Source organism: Coenobita brevimanus, chromosome 97 (genome assembly GCF_032717465.1).
Source record: "Coenobita brevimanus isolate Jiangsu-jjx chromosome 97, ASM3271746v2, whole genome shotgun sequence".
NCBI lineage: Eukaryota > Metazoa > Arthropoda > Malacostraca > Decapoda > Coenobitidae > Coenobita > Coenobita brevimanus.
This window is the reverse complement of record NC_137050.1, coordinates 22042665-22065261: the sequence shown is the minus strand read 5'-3', so window position 1 is coordinate 22065261 and position 22597 is coordinate 22042665. Positions and strand designations below refer to the sequence as shown.

Below are 22597 nucleotides of genomic sequence, written 5' to 3'. Positions count from 1 at the left end.
AACAAAATCACTCAGAGCTCTCCAAGAGCAGATATTTGAACTTTCCCTGGAGGGAAAAAAAAAAAAAAATCCCCCAAGTGTACCACTTTACCAATCAGCTTTATTGCGGGTAATAAAATCATATGGAGTTAACGAATTAAACAGAAAACATGTCATCAGACTGAGGGGTTACACACTCTCATTACATTATATACTGCTTGGAACACACACACACATACACCAGTACAGTACTTTACAAGATATGATTACTCTCCTGAGAATATCCGTGCAGAAAGAAACCATACCATGAAGATGAAGATGATGATGAAGAGAGCCATGTAGCACATTACTTTGCGATTTTGCCGACCAGAAGTAAGGAGACCTTTTACGCGCCCTAAGCTGGTTGACAGCAAACCTTCACCACTTGAGAAGTCATTACCAATGCCATCAAGGAGCCTGTTGTGTTCATATGCCTCATTCTCGATGTCAAGTGCTAACTGTAAAAAAAATTTACAGTAGTTGTGGTACTCTTATCTATTGTGGTACCTGTAAAACTTTCAAATAAATTAATTAATAGGGGCAGAAGTTACACAAAATTGATTACTTCATTTAAACTTTGATAAGCCAGCACTCAATATTTCACCATTTTAAACTAAGTCGGAATAACTATGCTCTAAGAACTTTCAATAAAAAAAATAAAAAAAAAAGAGGGGGGTAGGGAAGGATTTATGTTATTATTATACACTGTCATTATATGTTTCCTGCAGGGCCCCAGCTGCCCCCATCATCTACCATGCCATCATCACCTACTACAATATCAACAAAGTATCAGTCCTTACCTGCAGTGCTGGTATGTGTTACTACATCAAAATTAGTAGTTACCTGTATATGCAGAACCATCCTTCATTTTTCATGGAGGTTAGTGAATATAAACAACTGCTGTACAAGAAATAGATTTCCACATATGACTCATCCTCAAACCTACACCCCTAATGGTTAGCAGTGCCCCACAAAGTCCTACATTTAACTATATGACTACCTAACAACCTACCAACCTTTTGTTGTGTTCTACAGCACTATCAGACATCAGGAACTACAGTACCTCTTCTAAGTGGATGAGGTCTGTCCAAAAAAAGTATCTATAGCCAGTTGCCCTAATCCCAGGTGTGGCCCAAAATTAATCACTTCTATATCATTCCGTCCTCTGCAATCAGACTGCCTTCTCTCTAATTTACACCTGCCTCACTCATATACCTTTCCACTCAGTTCCTCCATCACATCTTCCATCTCCCTTTCTCCTCCTTCTTTTTCCCACTTCACTCACATACAGTACACTTTCCCATTCTCCATTTTCTCAACATAGCCAAACCATCTCAAGGTACTGTTTCAAATGCTTTCCAGCACATCCACATGCTCACTGCCCAATTCCTCATCGGTGCTTTCAGCAATCATGCTAAATTTCTGTCCTTCTGTAGCAACCCTTGCAGTTCATTCTCTATACTTCTGCCCTTGCTCACCACCCTCAATATTCCTGAATATCTGAAGGCATTCACATTCTCCATTTCCTGACCATTCAGCTTCATTACGCACAAAAAATAAATAAATAAATATAAAACAGCTAAATAAAATACATACATAAATAAATAAATATTAATGGGCCTATGGTTATGCTTGTGAGGCAGATTCAAGATCCCCAGAGCCAGAACAGTAGCTGAAACAGTGTGTGTGGTATTTCACTGTGGATGCTGCAGATTAATTTTCCCTCTACACCAATGGTACCCAGCCTGTAGTCTGCAGGTACCATGGCGCCCTCAAAGCCTTATTATCGAGCCTGCAGTGTGCCTTGATAACTTATGATAAATTTGTCATTCTATTTCGGTTATAAATATACATATATATAAATAGTGCTCTAAATAAATGTGCCATGTTGTTTGTTAGTTTGTTTGTTTGTCCTTCAATCATGCCCAAACCAAGGGCCAGAGATCCCCAGACCCATATATACCCTGAATCAGGGAGACCCAAGGATGGTTTTAGGGGGGTCAAAATTGAGATCTGGGTCACTGAGGTCACTGGTTGAGTGTTTGCCTTTTTGGCCCGGGCACCACCAAGCACCCCGGCAGCCCAATTTTTGGCATGGAGACTCACATGATCTCTAGTTTGGACACAGGCTATGTAAGGTTGACCTCTGAGGTCATTTGAGGTCAGTAATACACATTCGAACAACTGGACCATGCAGCCCAATTTTTGGCATGGAGACTCACATGACCTCCAATCTGGACATAGGCTATGTGAGGCTGACTTCCAAGGTCATTTGAGGTCACTGGTTGGAGGTCATTTGAGGTCACTGGTAATACACGCTGAAACGACTGGACTCAGCAGCCCAATTCTTGCCATAGAGACTCACATGACCTCCAGTCTGGACATAGGCTATGAGGTCATTTGAGGTCACTGGTCAGAGGTAATTTGAGGTCACCAGTAATAGCAAACAAGTGCGCACAAATACTGTGCGTTAGTCTGAGAAACCTGAAACAGAAAGTTCCTGGACCTCCTGTAATTCCTCTTCAAATGCATTACAGGTCAATGGTCTTTCTGGAGTAGAAAGAAAGACTGAACTAGAACTAATAGGATTAGAGTGTTTACCTTTATGGCCGGCAACGCTAGGTACCCCTTCTAGTATATATCGTACTGTATATATATATATATATATATATATATATATATATATATACTGTATATATATATATACAGTAATCCCTCTAATATCCGGACGCCCAATAACCGAACATCCCCACTAACCGAACTTTATCGTCCTGGGATCAAACATTCCCAAAATGGTCCGAAAATCCAAAAAAATTGGGAAAAAAATCGATTTTTTGCCGTCCGTAATTTGAACTTGCCGCGCGCGCCGCGTGAGAGCATTGTTTTGGTTCGTCATTCCTCCGACGTCCGATAGAGCGCCGCTGCATCCTCCCCACTTCCCGCCTGTCTCTCACCGCGACAAGACCTACGCTCTTCGCCACGGCTTGGGAAAAGTTAATGTGCAACACTTAAATTTAATGGAACATTATTTGGACTAAAGTGAACACTGTGAAAAGAACGGACTTCTGTGTGTTAGTGACTAAGTTCAGTGCAAGACTTCAGGAAGAGTGTAGTGCAAGTGCTTCAGGAAATCGTTCTTACTGTCAGAGTCCGAGAGGAGGCGGTTATTCATCGAGGTGGCCAGGGACTTGCTGTAAGTAGCCAAAATGTTTCATGTTGTACTATTTTCCATACTATATTTACCAGGATGTTTCATATTGTATTTTTTCCCATACTATACTTACCAGAAAGTGTCATACTGTACTTCTTTCCATACTAAACTTACCTCATGAATGTGCAGTAGGAATGTGTTTTTCAGAGTTCGGTTAGGTTCGGTTAGGTTAGGTTCGGTTAGAGTCCATAAGTACCAGAATGTTTATTAATGTATGAACATACTTCTAAACCCACATTTTATGTGTGTATTGCATTTATTTCAGTCATTTATGTGCCTTATTGGTGTGATTTGGGTGTTAAATAGGTGCTATGCATGTCCGGAGGGAGTTGTATAGGTGTTTCTCTGTGTTAGGGTCCGTAAGTACAAGTCCATAAGCTGGGGCCCAATATCCGGACAAAACCAATATCCGAACCTACTGATGGCTCTATTGATCCGGATATTGGACTGATTACTGTATATATATATATATATACTGTATATATATATATAAGTGTATATAAATATATATATATATATAAAAATATATATATATATATATATATATATATATATATATACAGTGAGTCTTCAATATATGAAAGGAATAGGGACAAAAAAAACTTTTGTAATCCGAAATTTTGTAAATCGGAACAATTTTCCCCATTGAAATATACCGCTTCCCATCCGATCAGCGAAGTTAAGCAACGTTGGGTCTGGTTAGTACTTGGATGGGTGACCGCCTGGGAACACCAGATGCTGCTGGCATCCCTACGTGTCAAGTGGGGTTGGTGAAGGATTAGTGCCTCTCCCTGTAAAACAATTAACTCTAAGCCCTTGGCCACCCCGTTTGGGATACATGGCATCTGGCAATGAATGAATGAATGAATGAATGAAATATAGAAATGGGGGGATGCGTTCCAAGACCCCCTCGGACCCCCCACCTAAATTTTACCCCTCCTATTTTGAAGTAAGTAATACCTGTAGTTATACAGAACGAGGTAGCCATTTTCCTGCACATCTCCTTTTTCTTGGTCACAGTCCCTATGGTGGAAGCTGCAAGGCCTAAAGCACGCCCAATCTCCAAGACTCCCTGCCCCTCCTTGTGGCGTCTTATAATTTCCAATTTCCTCTCCAGATGTAGAGTATGGTGTTGCTTCGTCTTTGCTGCGGGCTCCCCCGATGCTGGAAATGATGCAGGGCGCTTGGGAGGCATGTCTAAACAGTACAAAAAGGTGTACAGCTGTGAAAATATCCTCAAGTACAACAAAGCTGCGAGGAGGGACGTGGACTCGGTTCCAGGACAATTTGCCATCAAAACATGGACGATTTCCCGTCAAGACAATTTGTAACCAAGACGATTCCCCGTCATTCTATAAATATACTTAATATTAATTGATTAATACTACAATAACTAATTTCTTGGGGAACTATCAAGGTCTAAGTTCATTCAACAGAGTAGGCTTTGGATATTATTTATAATTTGCACTTGTAGTCGATAATTAACTTGCTTCCGCCTTGCTGTAGTCGACTCTGAATTATAATCTGGCGTCTCCCATAGCTGTCTTCAGTAATTTTTATTGTAATATTTGGATGCAGTCGGTTGAGACTGATTGATTAGCTGAGAATGTAGACGTAATATGAAGATCATTTGTATAATTTTAGAGTACGTCCATCGTTCACTTGAGATTTTTAGGCATTTATATAAATGCCAATGTCTCATATGTAGCCTTATGTTAAATGATGAAGTGAAACATCGTACAACACCTGATTCACGTTTCAATATACTGTATTTATATATTCTTCCGTTAATACCAACTATTTGATGCCATATTTCACATTTATTATAAACAGAATAAACCACCACCACCTTTATAACTCATATAAATCGAAAACTAATATACTTGCTAAATAAACTGATATGTAAATAAATGATGGGGAATCGACCTGACGGCGAATTGTCCCGAAACCGTGGACTCAACCGAGAAGCGTGCAAAAAACTGTTTACCAGAGAGGGGTTAGTTTGTTTCCTCGCCACAAGCGAGCGCCCATTTTGAATTTTTTGTATTTCCTTTTGTATCGCTTTTCGTATCATTGAGAAAGATATTTTCGTATCATGGAATTTGTCCTATATTCATTGCTTTCGTAACATCAAAAATTTGTACATTGGATTTTCGTTTGTCAAGGACTCACTGTACTGTATATACTGTATATATATATATATATATATATATATATATATATATATATATATATATATATATATATATATATATATATATATATATATACTCGTATATATATATACAGTGTATATACTGTACAGTAGGCTCGCACAGTGCGCGAGAGATTGGGCGGTCCACTACCTCGCGCACTGGGAATACATAATCTTATGGGAATAATTACATATGGGCGGTACCCCCTCATACCTGGACATTTTTTGGTCCTTAGAGACATAATAAAGGTCATATTTTTCAGACATTGTACTAAAGCTATAGCTACAATAACAAAAATATGGGTAGTCACCTTAACAACAGCAGACAACAGGCCTGATGACCTTAAATAATAGGGGTTCCGAGGCGCGGCAACACTTACAGTGCCGCACTCCCCACCGCACCTCCCACCGCACCTCCCACCGCACCAACACTTCCTTCCACAGACTCCTCTTGAGCACCTTCCCCAGGAGCATCAAAGTCACTCACTTCGGCCATAAACCCTTCAAAGTCCAATGCTGACACTTCTGACATTGCATCCTCTTCATCCTCAACAGGAACAGGAGCAGACGACACGGGACGCGCTGTGTGAGGGATGGTCGCACACTAATAGAAAATGGCATTTTTGAGCCACTCCTTGCCTCTGCCTCGCGTTCTGGGCGGTAAACTCGCGCATTCAAGGGTTTTTGGTTATGATTCTTGGTCACTTGTGCACAATGCAAATCGCGCACTGTGATGACGCGCACTGTGCGAACGTACTGTATATATATATGTGTGTGTGTGTGTGTGTGTGTGTGTGTGAATTTTTTTTTTTCTGGTGCCATCCGCTATATTAACACTGGTAAATGCGGCCTGAAGCCAACAAAAGGTTGGGGACCACTGTTCTACAGTATCATGTTCTTCTGTTTTCTTGCTTTCTTGACCCTGCCTCATCTCATCATTATTTGGGAATAAGTGGATGAGATGATAAAGATGATAATAAACCAAGAGAGAGATCTGGTACACCTGGTTTTGTGGACAGAAAGCATGGGAGACCATAGGAAAGCACATGAAAGAAAGCACATGACTGGTCCAAACAGGAATCTCAATTTGAAGAGATCTTGAATCTGGCTCTCTGTTGTATTGTTTTCGTTTTTTCTTGGAAGGAACGGTTTTCGGGCTTCTGGCCTTTGGTTCCTTCTTCCTTGCACGCACGAACACCGGCATGCGCATGCACACACACACACACACACACACACACACACACACACAAAATGAAGAGATGGCAACTAGTTTGCTTTCATGACTGCATTGTTCACCGTTATGTCACTGGCAAGTGATCAACGAGTCACCATTATTTAATGTAGAGTTATTTCTTGTTAACTTTAAAATGCAAGTAAAATGTAAAAGTAATTTTAATTCATACCAAAATCAAAGTAAAATTTTAAAAAATGTATTTTTAAGGAGTATATGTTCACAAAACTTAAGTACTGTACAACACTCAAGTAAATTTGCTTTGTTACACTGTAACTCTTGAATACAAGTGTCAGTATAGCACAAATGTATGAAAAAGCAGGTAATGTATAAATGACTTACAGGTGTAAGGATGTGGCAACATCACCACAACTACTTCATGCTTGTGTTGCAAGCATCCTTATACCTCCTGCACCACAGGATGGGATGTGGGAGATTCTCATTATGATGACTGAAATGTGTTCTTAATTTCCTCACTCCAGGCAATGTGAATAAATGGGCCATGATGATGATGATATGCATCAATGGAGTCAGAAAGTAAATGAACAGTAAAACGCACAATACTGTATTCATTTCATTTAAACAAGCTCCAACATGCTTTCATGCATCAGCCTTGGTCACCTAATGGAGGCTCTCCATGTTGCTCGATCTCTGCCAGCCTCCCTATTCAGTCCCTTAACCCTGAGATCATACTTTATGACCTCGTATCAGGTTTTTTTTTGGTCTGCCTCTCATGACGCTACCACCAATGTTAACACTTATAACTTTCTGCAGCCAATTGTCATCCCTTATCCTCTCCACATGCCCAAACCATCTCAAACTACCTCTCCTTATCCTCTCCACATGCCCAAACCATCTCGATCTACCTCTCCTAATCACAACACCAATACATTCCAGTCCCATGCTTCTTCTTAACTCTTCCATTGTAAACCTAGTCCCCCCAGGCCTCACATTCAATGAAGCACTGCACATCCACCTAATCATTGCCATTTCTGTACATTTGAACCTGCAAATATCCTCTTCCATTACTGCCCAGATCTCACTATCATAGACTATTAAACTTCTAGCACATGCCACATAACAGATCACTTGGCATGGAAGGCAAGCCCTCTCAATGACATGAGAGGCAACAGCTCCCCGAACTTCTTCCAACCACTCCTCATTCTAGCCACAGAGCTAGCTCCAGCCCCACCTCCAGTACATAACAAGTGTCCCACGTAACAAAACTCTTCCACACACTCAAGAGATTCACCAGCAAGATCAATCCTTTCACGCCTGACAATCTCCACGTGCTCTCCCCGACACAATATCTTGACCAACCATGGAAAGTCAAAACACATCCCAGTTTCAATCTTACATTCTGAGCAGAGAACATAATTAGTTAATTTTTTAAAATCACTGCCACTCTTGCATTTCCTTACATAGCTATAGCTGCTACTATTAACAGCATTCAACAGTTTCTCTTCTAGGCTATTCCATATACTGTATTCTCAGCACCTTCCACATTTCATATCTGTCTCCTCTGTCATATACTTTCTCTAAATCAATGACGATGGCACACATCACCACAACGATAATCAGAGATATAATTCTACACTTATCTGTCTCTGCATCAACTAGCATATGCCATTATCTGTCTGGGCAAAAAATCTGGCTAAATTAAAGCATTATCCATCTTTGATTGTAATCCATCAGGGTGCATAAAAAGTACCAAAATTTTCAAACCATCTGCCACTCCCGACAGTCCCTGAACAACCCCGCCACCTATACGCCACCAATAATTCCCACCATAACAAGAATGTGTTGTGGATAAGTCATGCTTCACCTCAGCAACATAGTGTAAGCTGTCCAGTGCTGGCATGGAGCTTGCAGCCTTTGTTGTCTTATCTACAAACTATACTATTTTTTTTTAATGCAAGGAAGAAGGAACCAAAGGCTGGAAGCCTGCAAGATAGTAAAAAAAAAAAAAAAAAAAAAAAAAAAAAAGCCAAATACAAGATCCATTCATTTTGAGATGCCTGCTTGCTTCAGCCTCATTTTCGTGTTGATTATCATCGTGTCTAAGCATTTCTTTCTTGCTCTTCATTTCATCCCAGAACTCTGACCATGCAGTTCCAAACTAGCTCACATATGATGCTTCTGCATCCAGCAATTCCCCCTCCTTGCAGTGAAATGCTATGAACACAAAAGCAATTTACTCTTGAGGAAAAAGTAAAAATACGAGATGAAGTAGCATGCAGTGTGGGAGCTTAATGCAAAGGAGAAAAGAGCAGAATCTGTAAAATCAGGAAAAATTAACGGTATCGGTAATTGGGTGTGTTTACAAAGAGGAACAGTTCTTTGTTGGAATGTGGTATAAACTCAAAAGAGATTAATGATGAGGGGGGCCGGAGCTTAATGCAAAGGAGAAAAGAGCAGAATCTGTAAAATCAGGAAAAATTAACGGTATCGGTAATTGGGTGTGTTTACAAAGAGGAACAGTTCTTTGCTGGAATGTGGTATAAACTCAAAAGAGATTAATGATGAGTGGGGCAGTAAAATTCAGTTTTCATACACTGTGCAATGAGTGTAAACAGGGTTTTGTGACAGACTTTCATTATGAGATGATGGACTTCTGGTTAGAAAATTCAGTATGTGACAACTTTACATGGTTTGATGTACCTAAGTTGCTATGTAAGGGGGCATCCACACATACCCTACAACATGTGTTGACAACACAGCTGGCAACCTGTTTGGATACATATATGCTGCAGTATTTGGACTGATGTATGCAAACATGTTTCAGTGCAGTTTTGAGCTTACTGGCAGCAGAGGTGACAAGATAAGAACGTCCATAAGAGGCAGCTGAGACTTCATCATGATGCTGCTAACATGGTCTGGACGACACTGTTCCGAGCATGTTTGCAGCTTGTTCATTATTGTAAGGTTTACATGTTGCCAGCATTTGTTTTAGCATAAGTGCAGATGTGTCCTAAGATGACCAAGAATTCAGCTATTATGACTACATTTTCATACAAACCTAAACTATAGTGATCCCTCAACTATCCGCACATTCATTATCTGAACATGTTCAGTATCCAGATGCTGGGCCTTGGCTCTATTAAACCATTATCCAAATTTACTTTCTACTATCCAGACGTAGAAGTGCACGAGAACTTCAGCCACCCAGCCAAACATTCAGCATCGTGGCTGCAGGGCTCGACCCGTGAACGGAAATTACAGTAATCCCTGTAATAACCAGACGCCCAATTCCTGGACGCCCCAATTTCCGAACATTTTGGGCCTGGGCCTTCGGAATCCCAAAATGGCCAAAAAACAAAAAAATTGTGTAAAAATCTGAATTATTACCAACCCATAATTTGAAATTGGCACACGGTGCCGAACAGCTGTATTTACACACAGCCCCTTCACCCCTTCCTTCCTCCCCCCTCCCCAGTTACCGCCTAACTACCATCATCAGTAGATGCTCATCGCAATAGATAACGCACGTGCTCGTTTTTGTGAGTAAACAGTGAATAACCTGCAATACCTCGCCACTAGACCATATGGGAATTTAGTGTTTTGCAGTGTTAAGAAATTAGAATTTAGAGTGCAAAGGATTAAGTGTGGAGTGCAAACTGGCAGTTGAAACTGGCATGGCACAATTAAGAACAGAAAATGCAGTGTTAAACAATTATAACTCACAGTGTAAAGAATTAAGTGATGCACAACACTGGATTACTGTACATGCTTCAAGTGCATTTTCACCACTGCCACAGCTTTAGAGGAGGTGACCACAGACAAGCTATAAGTACCCTGTACACTGCTAAATATTTTCCATACTTACTTCTAATTCCTCACTCTCTGGTTCGTTTTCATTTATTTCATGCTTATGTTCATTATTGGTGTAAATAGGGTCTTAAATAGGTGCTATGCATGTCTGGTAGGGAGTTATTTAGGTGGCTTTCAAAGTTAGGCTGGGTTGGGGTCCATAAGTACCAGTCCAGGAAGCAGGGACCCAATATCCAGACAAAAACAATTCCCGGACATGCCTCTGGCTGTATTACGTTGGATATTAAAGGGATTACTTCTGTAACCCACAACCAGAGCTAAAATGTCCATCTGACCTTGTACTGAATGGTCAAAATCGAATGCTCGTCCTATCACTCCCAACAAACCTCCAGCACCCGGGTAATACAATTGTAACCTGCAAGCGGTGTCAAAACATCAGTGCGTATTCCCTACCGAATGTCTAATATCACATGACCACAGGGGCTACGTCTTTTCCAACCACCACCTCCATCGCACAGAGACCACAAGCCATGAGCACATGTTCAGCGACAGCAGCCATCCGTCTCTCTATTGAAGGTCAAAAGTCTGCCAGTCTCGATGCGCTGTGTTACCGCATGGTCACTCGGCATCTAACAGACCACAAGCCACAAGTAAATGTACGGCAAAAGTGTCCATTCGCCTGTTGACAGCAGGGGGAGAATCCTGCCTAAAGCCTCACCTCTCCCTCCTCCATACCCTCCCGGCTCCCCCCTCACTCCCTCAGCCTTTATCTTCCTCTGTGGTGATAGCATTGACCTGTGAGTTTTCAATTTCTTTTGCGATTTATTCGACTACTGTTGGTCGTATAGAAATTCCATAGTGTAAGACAGAGCTTATGAAATTCTGCATCTAGACATATGCATAATTCTTGGAAGATGCAAGCAAAATTTTGAATTAGAATGGGAAGTTATATGAAGATAAGTTTTACTTGAACACTTTATTCCTGCTTGAATTTCATACTTTTACTTGTCAGTTTTATATGTTTTTATTAGCTTATCTTATAGCATAAACACCAGCAAAGCGATGGCATACGATTTACACCAATACAACTAATTTACGGAGGCATATTTGCCGTGGAGTTGTTTTTTGAGTCCCGGAAGCAATCACTCGTCACTGACGAGATTGGCAAACCGTCGTCAGTTTTTTTGTAGATTTTGTTGTTTATACATTGTCTTCATGATGTTTGGCATTAATATGGATAATCATGTGTGTTTTGATGTCTAAAATGGCAGACTGACCTGAAAACAGTGCCAACATTAAGAGTGGTACTGTACGTACAGTTGTGTATAGGTCGGGTGTTTTTTTATTTTCAGTATTTTTTCATGGTTTTCTTGGTGTTTCACATTACTTTGGATATTCTTATGTGTGTTTTGATGTCTAAACACTGTAGACTGACCTGAAAACAGTGTCAAAATTAGGAGGGTTACCGTACATACAGTCATGTATAGGTAGGGTGTTTTTTGGTTTTCAGTGTCTTTTTTTCATGGTTTTCTTGGTGTTCAGCATTATGTTGGATATTCCTATGTGTGTTTTGATGTCTAAATGTGGCAGACTGACCTGAAAACAGTGCCAAAATTAGGAGGGATATTGTACATACAGTGGTGTATGGGTAGAGAGTTTTGTGGTTTTCTTTCATGGCTTTCTTGGTGTTTTGCATTACTGTGGATATTCCTATGTGTGTTTTGATGTCTAAATGTGGAAGATTGACCTGAAAACAGCGCCAAAATTAGGAGGGGTACAGTACCGGTACATACAGTGGTGTATAGGTAGTGAGTTTTCTGGTTTTCATTTTTTCTTTTTTTTTCATACCTACGAGTGGCTTTACACTCCCTCTTTTGTCTTTCTTTCCTTCATTCATTTCTCTTCCTTCTGCCCATGGGTGATTCTACACTGAGAAACAAGCCAAATGGTTTCCAGTACACCAGGAAACCATTTACTACGCTGGGTGGTAATCAGATAACCAAATTATGGCACCTGGTGGTTTAGTGGGTAATTACGGCGCTCCAATCGGACTGAGCCGGTGAAGGTTTATATCCATGGAATGGTTGGGGTTATTGCTCATGTAATGCCACTCAGGGATGAATGAGGCTGGTCACTCATCTTAAATGTCAGGACCAACTTGCCTAGCCCCACGCTCCAATGCTCCTCATGGGGCAACGTAGGTTTGGATGATGGATGGATGGATGAATTTTTTTCATGGTTTTCTTGGTGTTTAGCATTTCTCTGGATATTCCTATGTGTGTTTTGATGTCTAAATGAGGCAGATTGACCTGAAAACAGTGCCAAAATTAGGAGGGGTGCTGTACATACAGTGGTGTATAGGTAGGGTGCTTCTTCGTTTTCATTTTTTTTTTTTTCATGATCTTCCTGGTGTTTAGCATTACTCTGCATATTCCTCTGTGTGTTCTGATGTCTAAATATGCATGAATGACCACAAAACACTGCCACATTAAGCATAGGTACCGTACAAATAAGTTAGGTATAGGTTGGAGGCGGGTATAGGTAGGGTCTGGGTGTGGTAGGGGAATACCGTAGTGTTCATTATCCGGATGTTGCCACTATCCGGACATGTCTTTGGCTCTATTATGTCCTGATAAATGAGGGATTACTGTATAGCTATTGCATGGATAACTTGTTTATTATTAAAGATTACTGTAGTCATGTCTACCACAGCTACAAGTTTTTAACTAACTGTGCTATTATTATTTAGGGTTACTGCAGTCATGTCTACAGTAGCTATAAGTTTTAAATAAATGTGCCCATGGTATTTCTGGGCAATATAGGCATGATGCTTGGCGATGGCCTCTCACAGGCTAATTAGGATGGATGAGGTTAGTAACTTTTGCCTGACATGTACTGAAGCTTTTCAGTGTTACATTTAGTGACAATGCTGTACAAGGTGGTCAAAATTACAGCAAGTCTAGGGGGCAAAGTCTTTCCATTAGGTTACGTTATGATACACTGACGAGTCCAATCAGGATAATCATATGTGAACATGCTGATATATGCATCTCAGGCATGTACATATTGATAACAACCAATCTCTAAATATACCGTATAGTAAACTCTCAATTATCCATTGCAATTCAGCCAAGCCCTATGTTGAAAAACATGAAACGCTGGATATCGCAAAGTAACCCCCCATCTGCTTTATATTCTGCGCCGAGCCTGATATTGTGTTACTATCTGTCTCAGCCCTCCATCCTAAAAACTTTCCCATGAGCTGAAGATGAAAACTGAGCACAAAATAGTATAAAACAATGATACCATACATAAATACAGTAATACAGCACCGGCTGGCTACCAAATATGAGCTGGCTGAAATGTCTCAATGCTGGATCTTGCACAAAACCGCCGCTTAGCCTACGTCCAATTTCAGTGCTGCGTATTGCATATTTTTGCCAGATACTGCTTTAACGGAGCCAAGCCAGCAGAGCCGGATATTGCGACGACAGATAACTGAGAGTTTACTGTATACATTTTATAGAAAAGTATGAGGCACCCAGAACCTAACCCCCTTTTTTATACATAAGTCACTTTTTAGCATGAACTCAATTTAGCACAAGGTTTTATAAGGGTTGGAGGGGGAGTGGGTATGGTATGGCATAATTCATCAGGTCATTGGCTGATTAAAGACACTTAAATAGAGGATTACTGGACTAGCTTTAGTGAATATGCCCAACAGATACTATACCATACCATATATAGTACAAGAATATTCTAATGCATAGTTTACTTGTACCTTTTCGCATATTTCATAAGGGAGCTATTAAGCTAAAATATGCAGTAACTACTCTAAATAACTTTTGCTATACCTATGTTCTATTGGATTATCATACAGTATACATCATCTATTATGATTACCAAAATCTACTTACTGAGCGCAGAGATGATACTTTCTCTGCAAGAGCATATGATCGTTGTTGATTACGATTGTCTAGCTCCCGTTCCTCGGCACCTGCAAAAAGTGAAAAATAAACTGCTAACTAAATGTTGAGAATAATAACTAGTAATGGTACGGAGTACTGTACTGGTATAGCTATAGTCTACCAGCAAGAGTAATGTATAGTAAAAATACCCTGTATTCATTATCATCATGATGAAGTAGCCTAGCTATCTTCCAAGATTAAATTCTTTACAAGATACTTTTAAAACTACTGTACAGTATATGATGGTGACTACAATATTTTCAAATGTCTAGCTATACAGCTATACACACGAGAAAGAAATATCCAGCCAGACAGGCTATCCACCTGTGCCTCATGAATGAACAACAGCTTGATATAACAAATGAAGATACAGTATTGATTTGGGTACAAAACCCTGCTGTGCTAATTCTTATCAACCTGATTACCTTCCCTGAGTCATTGTTTTAGGACTTTTTTTTTTTTTTAATACTTATTTGATTTTTTGTCATCAGATCAGGTGTTTCTCAGCTCGAACTCTTCATCATCCTCGTCTTTATGTAATTTACGCCTCTTGAGTGGGTGTGAGGGCAGCAATAAATTGCCAGCACCATAGGAGATAGACGGGCGTGAATCCACCGTTGCTGGGCTACAAACGAGGACTGAATTACTAAATATGCGGTATTTGGCAACTGCGGTATGGCAGGGCTTGACAACAGCTCCTGGTGGCATAGAGGGAGGCTCAACATTCCCATGGAAACCAATGATGTTTCCTCGTGCTTGAAATTATGGTGCAGACACGAATCACCTCATATGAGGTGATCAATGCGGTCAGGGGTGGCCTGCATATCTGAATGACTAAATATGTGGTATCTGGCAACTGTGGTGTGGTATGGTAATCCCTTACGGGATTAAGGCATCTGCCAATAGACAGATAGATAGATAGATAGATAGGTATGGTAGGGTTTGGCAACAGCTCTGATGGCAAAGAAGGAAAGTTAATGTTTCCATGGAAACCACTGATGCTTCCTCGTGCTTAAAATTATGGCATGGAGATCCATCCATCCATCCATTGCCAGACGCCATGTATCCCAAACGGGGTGGTCAAGGGCTTAGAGTTAATTGTTTTACAGGGAGGGGCACTAATCCTCCACCAACCCCACTTGACACGTAGGGATGCCAACAGCATCTGGTGTTCCCTGGCGGTCACCCATCCAAGTACTGGAGATTCATCGCCTCATAAAAGGCTATCAGCCTGGCCAGGGATGGCATGCATATCACTTTATATGAGGTGATGAGTGCAGCGGGGGTTGGCCTAAACCACCTACACTGTAGGCTACCCCCAGCAGAATGGTAAAGAAAAAAAAGAAAAAGATAGCTGCTGTAAAGTAAATAATCACTGCTATTACTCTCAATAAGTAGCACTGAGCCTTTAACATGAAAATTATTCACTTTGCAGGAGAATCAACTGAGGTGAGCTGGACCATGAAGGCCACTGGGGCATACTGCACCAGGTCATTTTAATCTTGAATAACACTTATATACCCTATTTCCCACCATATATTGTACCGAAATTGCACACCAGAGTATAATGCGCACCCATGACTTGGCAAGGGGTATTTATGGGAAAAAAAAAAAAAAATACACAATTGAATTTACTGGTAACTACCATACCAATTATTCATCTTCAACATCCACCACTAAGTTATGGGGGTAAATAATTTTGTATTCAATTATTTATTAAAAGGGAAATGCACAAATACATAAATCTTTCACCGCTGCCTTGCATTTGCCATCAGGGGATCAGCGATCTTTCGTTTACATCTACAATACCGATGTGTTTAGCGTGGCGCTATTGCTCCATGCATGTACATATCTAACCCGCATAATCCTTAGTTACGGTTTATTTATAATGCATTAATGATGATGCACACTCATCAAAGTCTGCATTACTGAACTCTGAACCCGCCCCATCCCGGCAGATTTTTCACCAATGACCTCCCCCAATCCCAGCAGATTTTTTTTTTTTTTTTTTTTGGTTAAAACCTCCGCATTTTAAGACAAACATTAAAAATTTAGAAAGTGCTCAGTTAAGTTTAGAAATGCCAATACAGGTGACAGTATCATCACCTTGGCACTGTGTTCTCTCAAGCCAGGCTCCAGAGAAGACGTTTTCTATGGAAGGGGAAACTATTCCAAACCACTCAGAAGAGGTAGATATTTATTTATTTGGTACAAATTTATATGTAGTACAAGAGTACAGTACACTGGTTTTCACACGGTAATATAGGTGATATAAGCAGTTTCACTCACCAAACATGTCAACATACCGCACCCTCTTTGGACACTTTACCTCCTCATCATGTCTGCACATTTCTTCCTCTAGCGCCACGTAAACTTTTCCTCCACATTGTCATCAATTGGGGAATCACTCTCGCCTTGAATTTCGTACTGTGGTGCGACATGTCTTTACTGGCCAGGTCACCGGTAACACGTGAGTTGTCGAGACAATGGTGTGTGGGGGAGGTGGAGGTCACGCAGGGTAAGGTGTTCTCCCTCCCTGGCCTCAGGTATAGGAAGGTGTCCCGTGTATACGTACCAAAAATCACGCACGAAATGTGAAAAATGTGCAAATGACGGACCTTGCAATTACAGTGAGTTTTTAAGCGTCAACAGGAGTCACAGTGACAAAACGTTCAGGGGCATATGTATGTCAATGGGACACTGCGGGTCAATCAAGAATCAGTACAGCCATCAAGTGATTTGCTTCTGATTGCTGGTGACCCTTGGCCTTCATATTTTGCCATCATTTTTGCAATTTTGGCCAACAGGATTTTGTGGGTCCTACTCACCTCAACATGTACGGTACGGTAGATCTGTCCCAAACCATGACATTCATGGTAATTATTTAAAGCAAAATTTGGGGGGAAAAGTGCACATTAAATGGCAGTAAATACTGTAATTCTTTTTTTTTTTCCCAGGGTTTTGAATATCTGTCTTCAAGGGTAACCACTCACGTGTACAGTAATGTACAATAGGCATGGACGAAGTTGATGCAATTGCATTTAACAAACTGAGAGACTTTTGAGTATAGTCTGTCATATCCAGGAAACTGGACATGGCACTGATCTATGCCTCTGAAAATATAGTTCTAACGAAGCTTCTTCCTGTGAGGGTAAAAGCAATTGGTTAAAAGATAACTGAAATTCCATGTGAATATCTATCCATGGCTGTAGCCTATGCATAATACACAAAAAATTAAAAAAATAAAATAAAAATACCATAAAATTACACACAACAGTATTGGCCATAGCCCATGACAGTTGTTAGCATCATCCAGGTTCACACTGTAGCTACTCACTGGGTGGGCCTGGACCAACACAATAATTCCTACTGGGTATGGTGTGTCTAGTATTTTAAATGTAAGAAGTAATACTGTTCTGTGTGTGTGTGTGTGTGTGTGTGTGTGTGTGTGTGTGTGTGTACAGTTGTAGGCTACACATTTTATGGTGGTAAATTATTGTATCATGGGGATACAATTTCCCAGTTGTTTTTAAATGCTTTAGGCACTCCAATCACATTGAGCCAGTGCAGGTTTATATCCTTGGGGTGGCTGGGGTTTATTGCTAAAGCAATGCCAATCAGAGATGAGCGAGGCTGGCCACTCTCATCTTAAATGTCAGGACCAATATGCCTAGCCCCAGGCTCCTACATTCCTCATGGGGCAACACTGGATTAGATGATGATGATACTCTCCCAGGGAGTGTTTTATTTCTCAGGCATAATGGTGGACACTTTACTAAAACTTACTCAACTTTACCAAAAAAATTCATTTACTTTGGCATTTCCCTGGGTTAGAATTGGCTGACTGAAATGCTTATTGCTGTAAATGTCCAAAAGTTGAATTAGGTTCAGTAAAGTTTGACTAGATTGTGTTAAACTGTTAAGGCAAGTGAGGTTACAGCATTTGGTAACACTATGGTAATAAAGGGTACCCAGTATTTACTGTAATTAAAAAGGCAGGGCAACGTTTGGTCTGGTTAGTACTTGGATGGGTGACCGCCTGGGAACACCAGATGCTGTTGGCATAACATTCTCCCTACGTGTCAAGTGGGTTTGGTGGAGGATTAGTGCCCCTCCCTGTAAAACGATTAACTCTGAGCCCTTGGCCACCCCGTTTGGGATACATGGCGTCTGGCAATGATGATGATGATGATAAAGGCAAGGCCAGGTTATGGCTATGTAAGACTTGCTTGGTAACAATAAATTTGGGGTAAAATTTTACAAGAACACAATACACCCCTACTGTTGGGCAACAATTCTTTTTGATGTGTTTTGAATGATTTTGACATTCATTATTGTCAGAAATGATTCCATGTGCCCATTCCCCCCCTCCATGAATGTTGCAAATCCAACAAAAGTGAAAGTAATATCATCCTCAGCATGCAAAAAAATGGCTGAGTCAAACCACCACATTATTCACTTAACTAACCATACCTACCGGTACCATAATGAAACCTACACCTATTAAATCTCCCAAAATCTGAATAAAGGCAATCCATAGTTGCAACCTTGAAACACTGTGATATTGCTGTATTTGCAGCTTTATGACTCGGCAGTGACAGCAAACAAATCCTGCCCTATTCAAGAAGCCAGAAATGATCTATCTATCTATCTATAGCCCGACGCCCTAATCCCGCAAAGGGTGGCCGCAGACAAAACGCCTCCAAGTCACTCTGTCACCCACCATTTGACTCCCCTCCCCCCAACTCACCCCCCCCTCCCTCATATACCTCTCAACTCCATCCCTCCACCTCATCCTCGGTCTACCCCTCCCCCTCCCTCCCTCCACCTCACCTACATACACCCTCTTAGTCAGTCTTTCATTCTCCATCCTCTCCACATGTCCAAACCACCTCAGTGTATTTCTCCTAATCTTTTCAACCACATCCACATCTACCCCACAACGTTCCTTCACTTCTTCATTCGTCAACCTGTCCCTCCACGTCACTCCACATGCTCCTCTCAAGTAACTCATTTCCACTGCTCTCACTCTTGACTTGTTCCCTTCTTGCAAGGTCCACGCCTCGCTTCCATACGTCAGGGTAGGGATCACAATACCATCATGCAGTGACTTCTTAACTTCCATACTCACCTCCCTATTTCTCATCACTGCTTTCAGTGTACCAACAACCTTCCTTCCCTGCTGTACCCTTTCATTTACTTCATCCCCCAAAGTTCCATCCTTACTCATCACACTACCCAAGTACTTGAATGCACTCACATTCTCCATATCCTCACCATCCAACCTCACTGCACACTCTGTGACTTCATTCCTCTCAAACACCATAACTTTACTTTTGTTTACATTAACTTTCAGCTTCCTCCTCCTACACACCGTCCCAAATTCATTCACCAAACCTTGCAACTCCCATTCATCTTCACTCAACAATACTGTATCATCAGCAAACAGCAACACCGGAAGCTTCCAAATCTCACCCTCATTCATTAGGGCCACCCCCACATCCACTGCCCTACCTTGAACCTCCTTTACAACCCCATCCATATATATATTAAACTGCCATGGAGACATTACACACCCCTGTTTCAGTCCCACATTGAGATCAAAGAACTCACTCAGCTCACCATCCACTCGCACCGTAGCCCTAGCTCCCTCATACATACTCTTCACAGCACTCAACAATTTCCCCTCCACTCCATATATTCTTAATACCTTCCACATACCTTGCCTATCTATTCTGTCATAAGCTTTCTCCAAGTCCATGAAGGCAGCATACACTTTCCTTCCCTTCTCTAGATACTTCTCCACTAAACATCTTAGAACAAATATCTGGTCTACACACCCTTTTCCCTTCCTAAATCCCCCTTGTTCTTCTCCAACTAGCTCCTCTGTCATATGCCTAACCCTATCAATGAGTATTCTACCATATATTTTACCAGTCACACTAAGAAGGCAAATACCCCTATGGTTACCACATACTTCTCTCTCCCCTTTTCCTTTGTACAGAGGAACAATTATACCTGATTTCCAGTCCTCTGGAACCCTTCCCTCTTCCCAAGCCAATCTACACAACTTCCATATCCACTCCACAACAATCTCACCCCCATACCTAAGCATTTCACCACATACTCCATCAATTCCTGGGGCCTTTCCCAGCTTAATCTTCTTCATCGCTTCCACTACTGCCGACCTACTGATCTCTTCCTCCCTCCTCTCATCTCTTCTTCTCCCAGCCATTCCCCAACCACTTATACTCACACTGCTCTCACTCTCTACATTCAACAAATCCTCAAAGTGCTCCTTCCATCTCCTCACTTTCTCTCTCTTCTCCACCAACAATCTATTATTCCTATCATTCACTCCCCTACTATTTCCCCTTTCACACTGCCTTACTTTCTTTATCTCCTTCCAAAACTATTTCTTACTCTCCCTCCATTTCACACTCAGATTCTTCCCAAACTCTTCATCCACTTTCTTCTTACTCTCCTTCACCAGTCTCTTAACCTCCCTTCTCCTGCTCACATATACCTCTCTCTTCTCTCTCTCATCTTCTCCCCTACCTCTACTCGCCAACCATTCACCATATGCCTTCTTCTTTTGTTCCACAGCTCGTTTCACCTCATCATTCCACCATGCTGTCCCTTGCACACCCTTGCATCTCCTCCTCACTCCACAAACCGCCTCACACGCTGCGCTTATCTCTTCCGTATTAAATTTACCAAACCTATCCAAACAAGAGGTATCCTTACTAAATCAGTAGGAAAGGAAAAGGAAGTCGAGAGTTATGTACATGTTCTTTATTTCAGCTCTCACAGATGGGACCTTGTGTGTATGTGGGGCTTCTTGACTGGTGGGTAATCTTGATCATTATGCATTTGCAAATGACGTCATATTTAAAGAAAAAGTCATCTTTTTGATAGCCTACCTGTGTATGACCTTTATTTTACTGGGTTCCATATTGTGTACTTGTAAAACCAAATCTGGGTAGCCTAATGTGAAAGGCTTTTGTAAGTCTCTGCCATTACTCCTGAAAACAAACATTTATTTTTGCAATTCTGCAGGTTAGGTTGTTAGATGAGGAAGGTTAGGTTGCTACGCTTGAGAAACAAACAAGTGTTGGGAAAGCAAAACATGGATGTAGCCAAAACAGGAAAACAAAATCAAAGCATTTACCGTACCTCCATATATGTGACTAAAAACATGAAACATAACTAGGAAGAGGAAATCAGTTTGCGTGGTATTTCTCCTGTTTATAGTCAACAGTTATCTTGTCGTTAATGTCCAAATGGAACTGTCTAATTCTGTTAACTTACTAAATTTTGATTGTTCATGGACTTTAAACCACTTTTACCGGGTATTTACAAAATTCTCTTATATCCAATGTAGCAGGCAGTCTGTTTTCCTCTAACTGAACTATCAAAGTGTTTTAAAATAGTTTATACTTTACGAAGCAGGAGCAGATTATAGTATTATAAAAAAAACAATGTATATTTTCCTTACCGCCCCAGCTGGCCATGTTGGCAAACTGATGATTGCGACAAGTTATTTATTTAGTCATGATTGCACGGGATAACAATTCAATTTTTTTTTCAAAGGTTAGTAATGACTATAATTTATATATTTTCACTAAGATAAATTCACATATAGTTTTAGTCAGAATATGATAAAGTGGTAGGCAATATGTGATTTCTATAATGAAACAATAATTTCAGAATACAATAGTTAGCCTTTTAAACCATATAGTTTTCTTTGTAGTTAATAGTACTCGAACAAGTGCGGTATAACTCAGGGCATTATGATCTCATTACTTAATCTCTTATTGCCGACAAGAGGCTTCCTGTTTTATAATTTGCCAGATTCTGTGAATGTTATAACGCATGCCGTGATGGCCTGGGAAAGCATTCCCATTTTCTCACGCTCTTTCTCGATTTCCTGAACCTTTGACTCTATGAGGCCGAATTTATCAATAACTAACACACCCTCATTCCTGTAACCTTCACTTACGATTTTACTTCGTTTACCTCTCTACCATTGTTCCACGGTGTCAACCTGTGGAGTCACATGGAGAGACAGGCTGACGAATGAGGATATAAAGGAGCGTTGTGGTGTTGATGTGGATGTGATAGGAAGCGTTATGAGGAACACACTGTGGTGGTTTGGCCATGTGGAGAGGATGTAGGGTGAAAGACTGACGAAGAGAGTGTAT

General features: G+C 40.9%; 1 protein-coding gene and 1 pseudogene across 1 annotated transcript; one reads left to right on the top strand and one right to left on the bottom strand.

The window, feature by feature from the left end:
• Positions 1-245: 245 nt before the first annotated feature.
• Positions 246-21907, bottom strand: LOC145413734 (BET1-like protein). The gene is made up of 3 exons (XM_080283393.1): positions 21892-21907; positions 14343-14422; positions 246-476 (listed from the first exon to the last, which is right to left on the bottom strand). The coding sequence occupies exons 1-3, from the start codon at positions 21905-21907 to the stop codon at positions 246-248; spliced, it is 327 nt and encodes a 108-aa protein (XP_080139519.1).
• On the top strand, positions 3857-3975 carry LOC145413890 (5S ribosomal RNA; annotated as a pseudogene).
• Positions 21908-22597: the final 690 nt, after the last annotated feature.

Coding starts and splice junctions, on each gene's coding strand:
- LOC145413734 (XM_080283393.1), bottom strand. Junction 477..14,342: donor AAGTATCATCTCTGCGCTCA/GTAAGTAGATTT, acceptor TTTTTTTTACAG/TTAGCACTTGACATCGAGAA.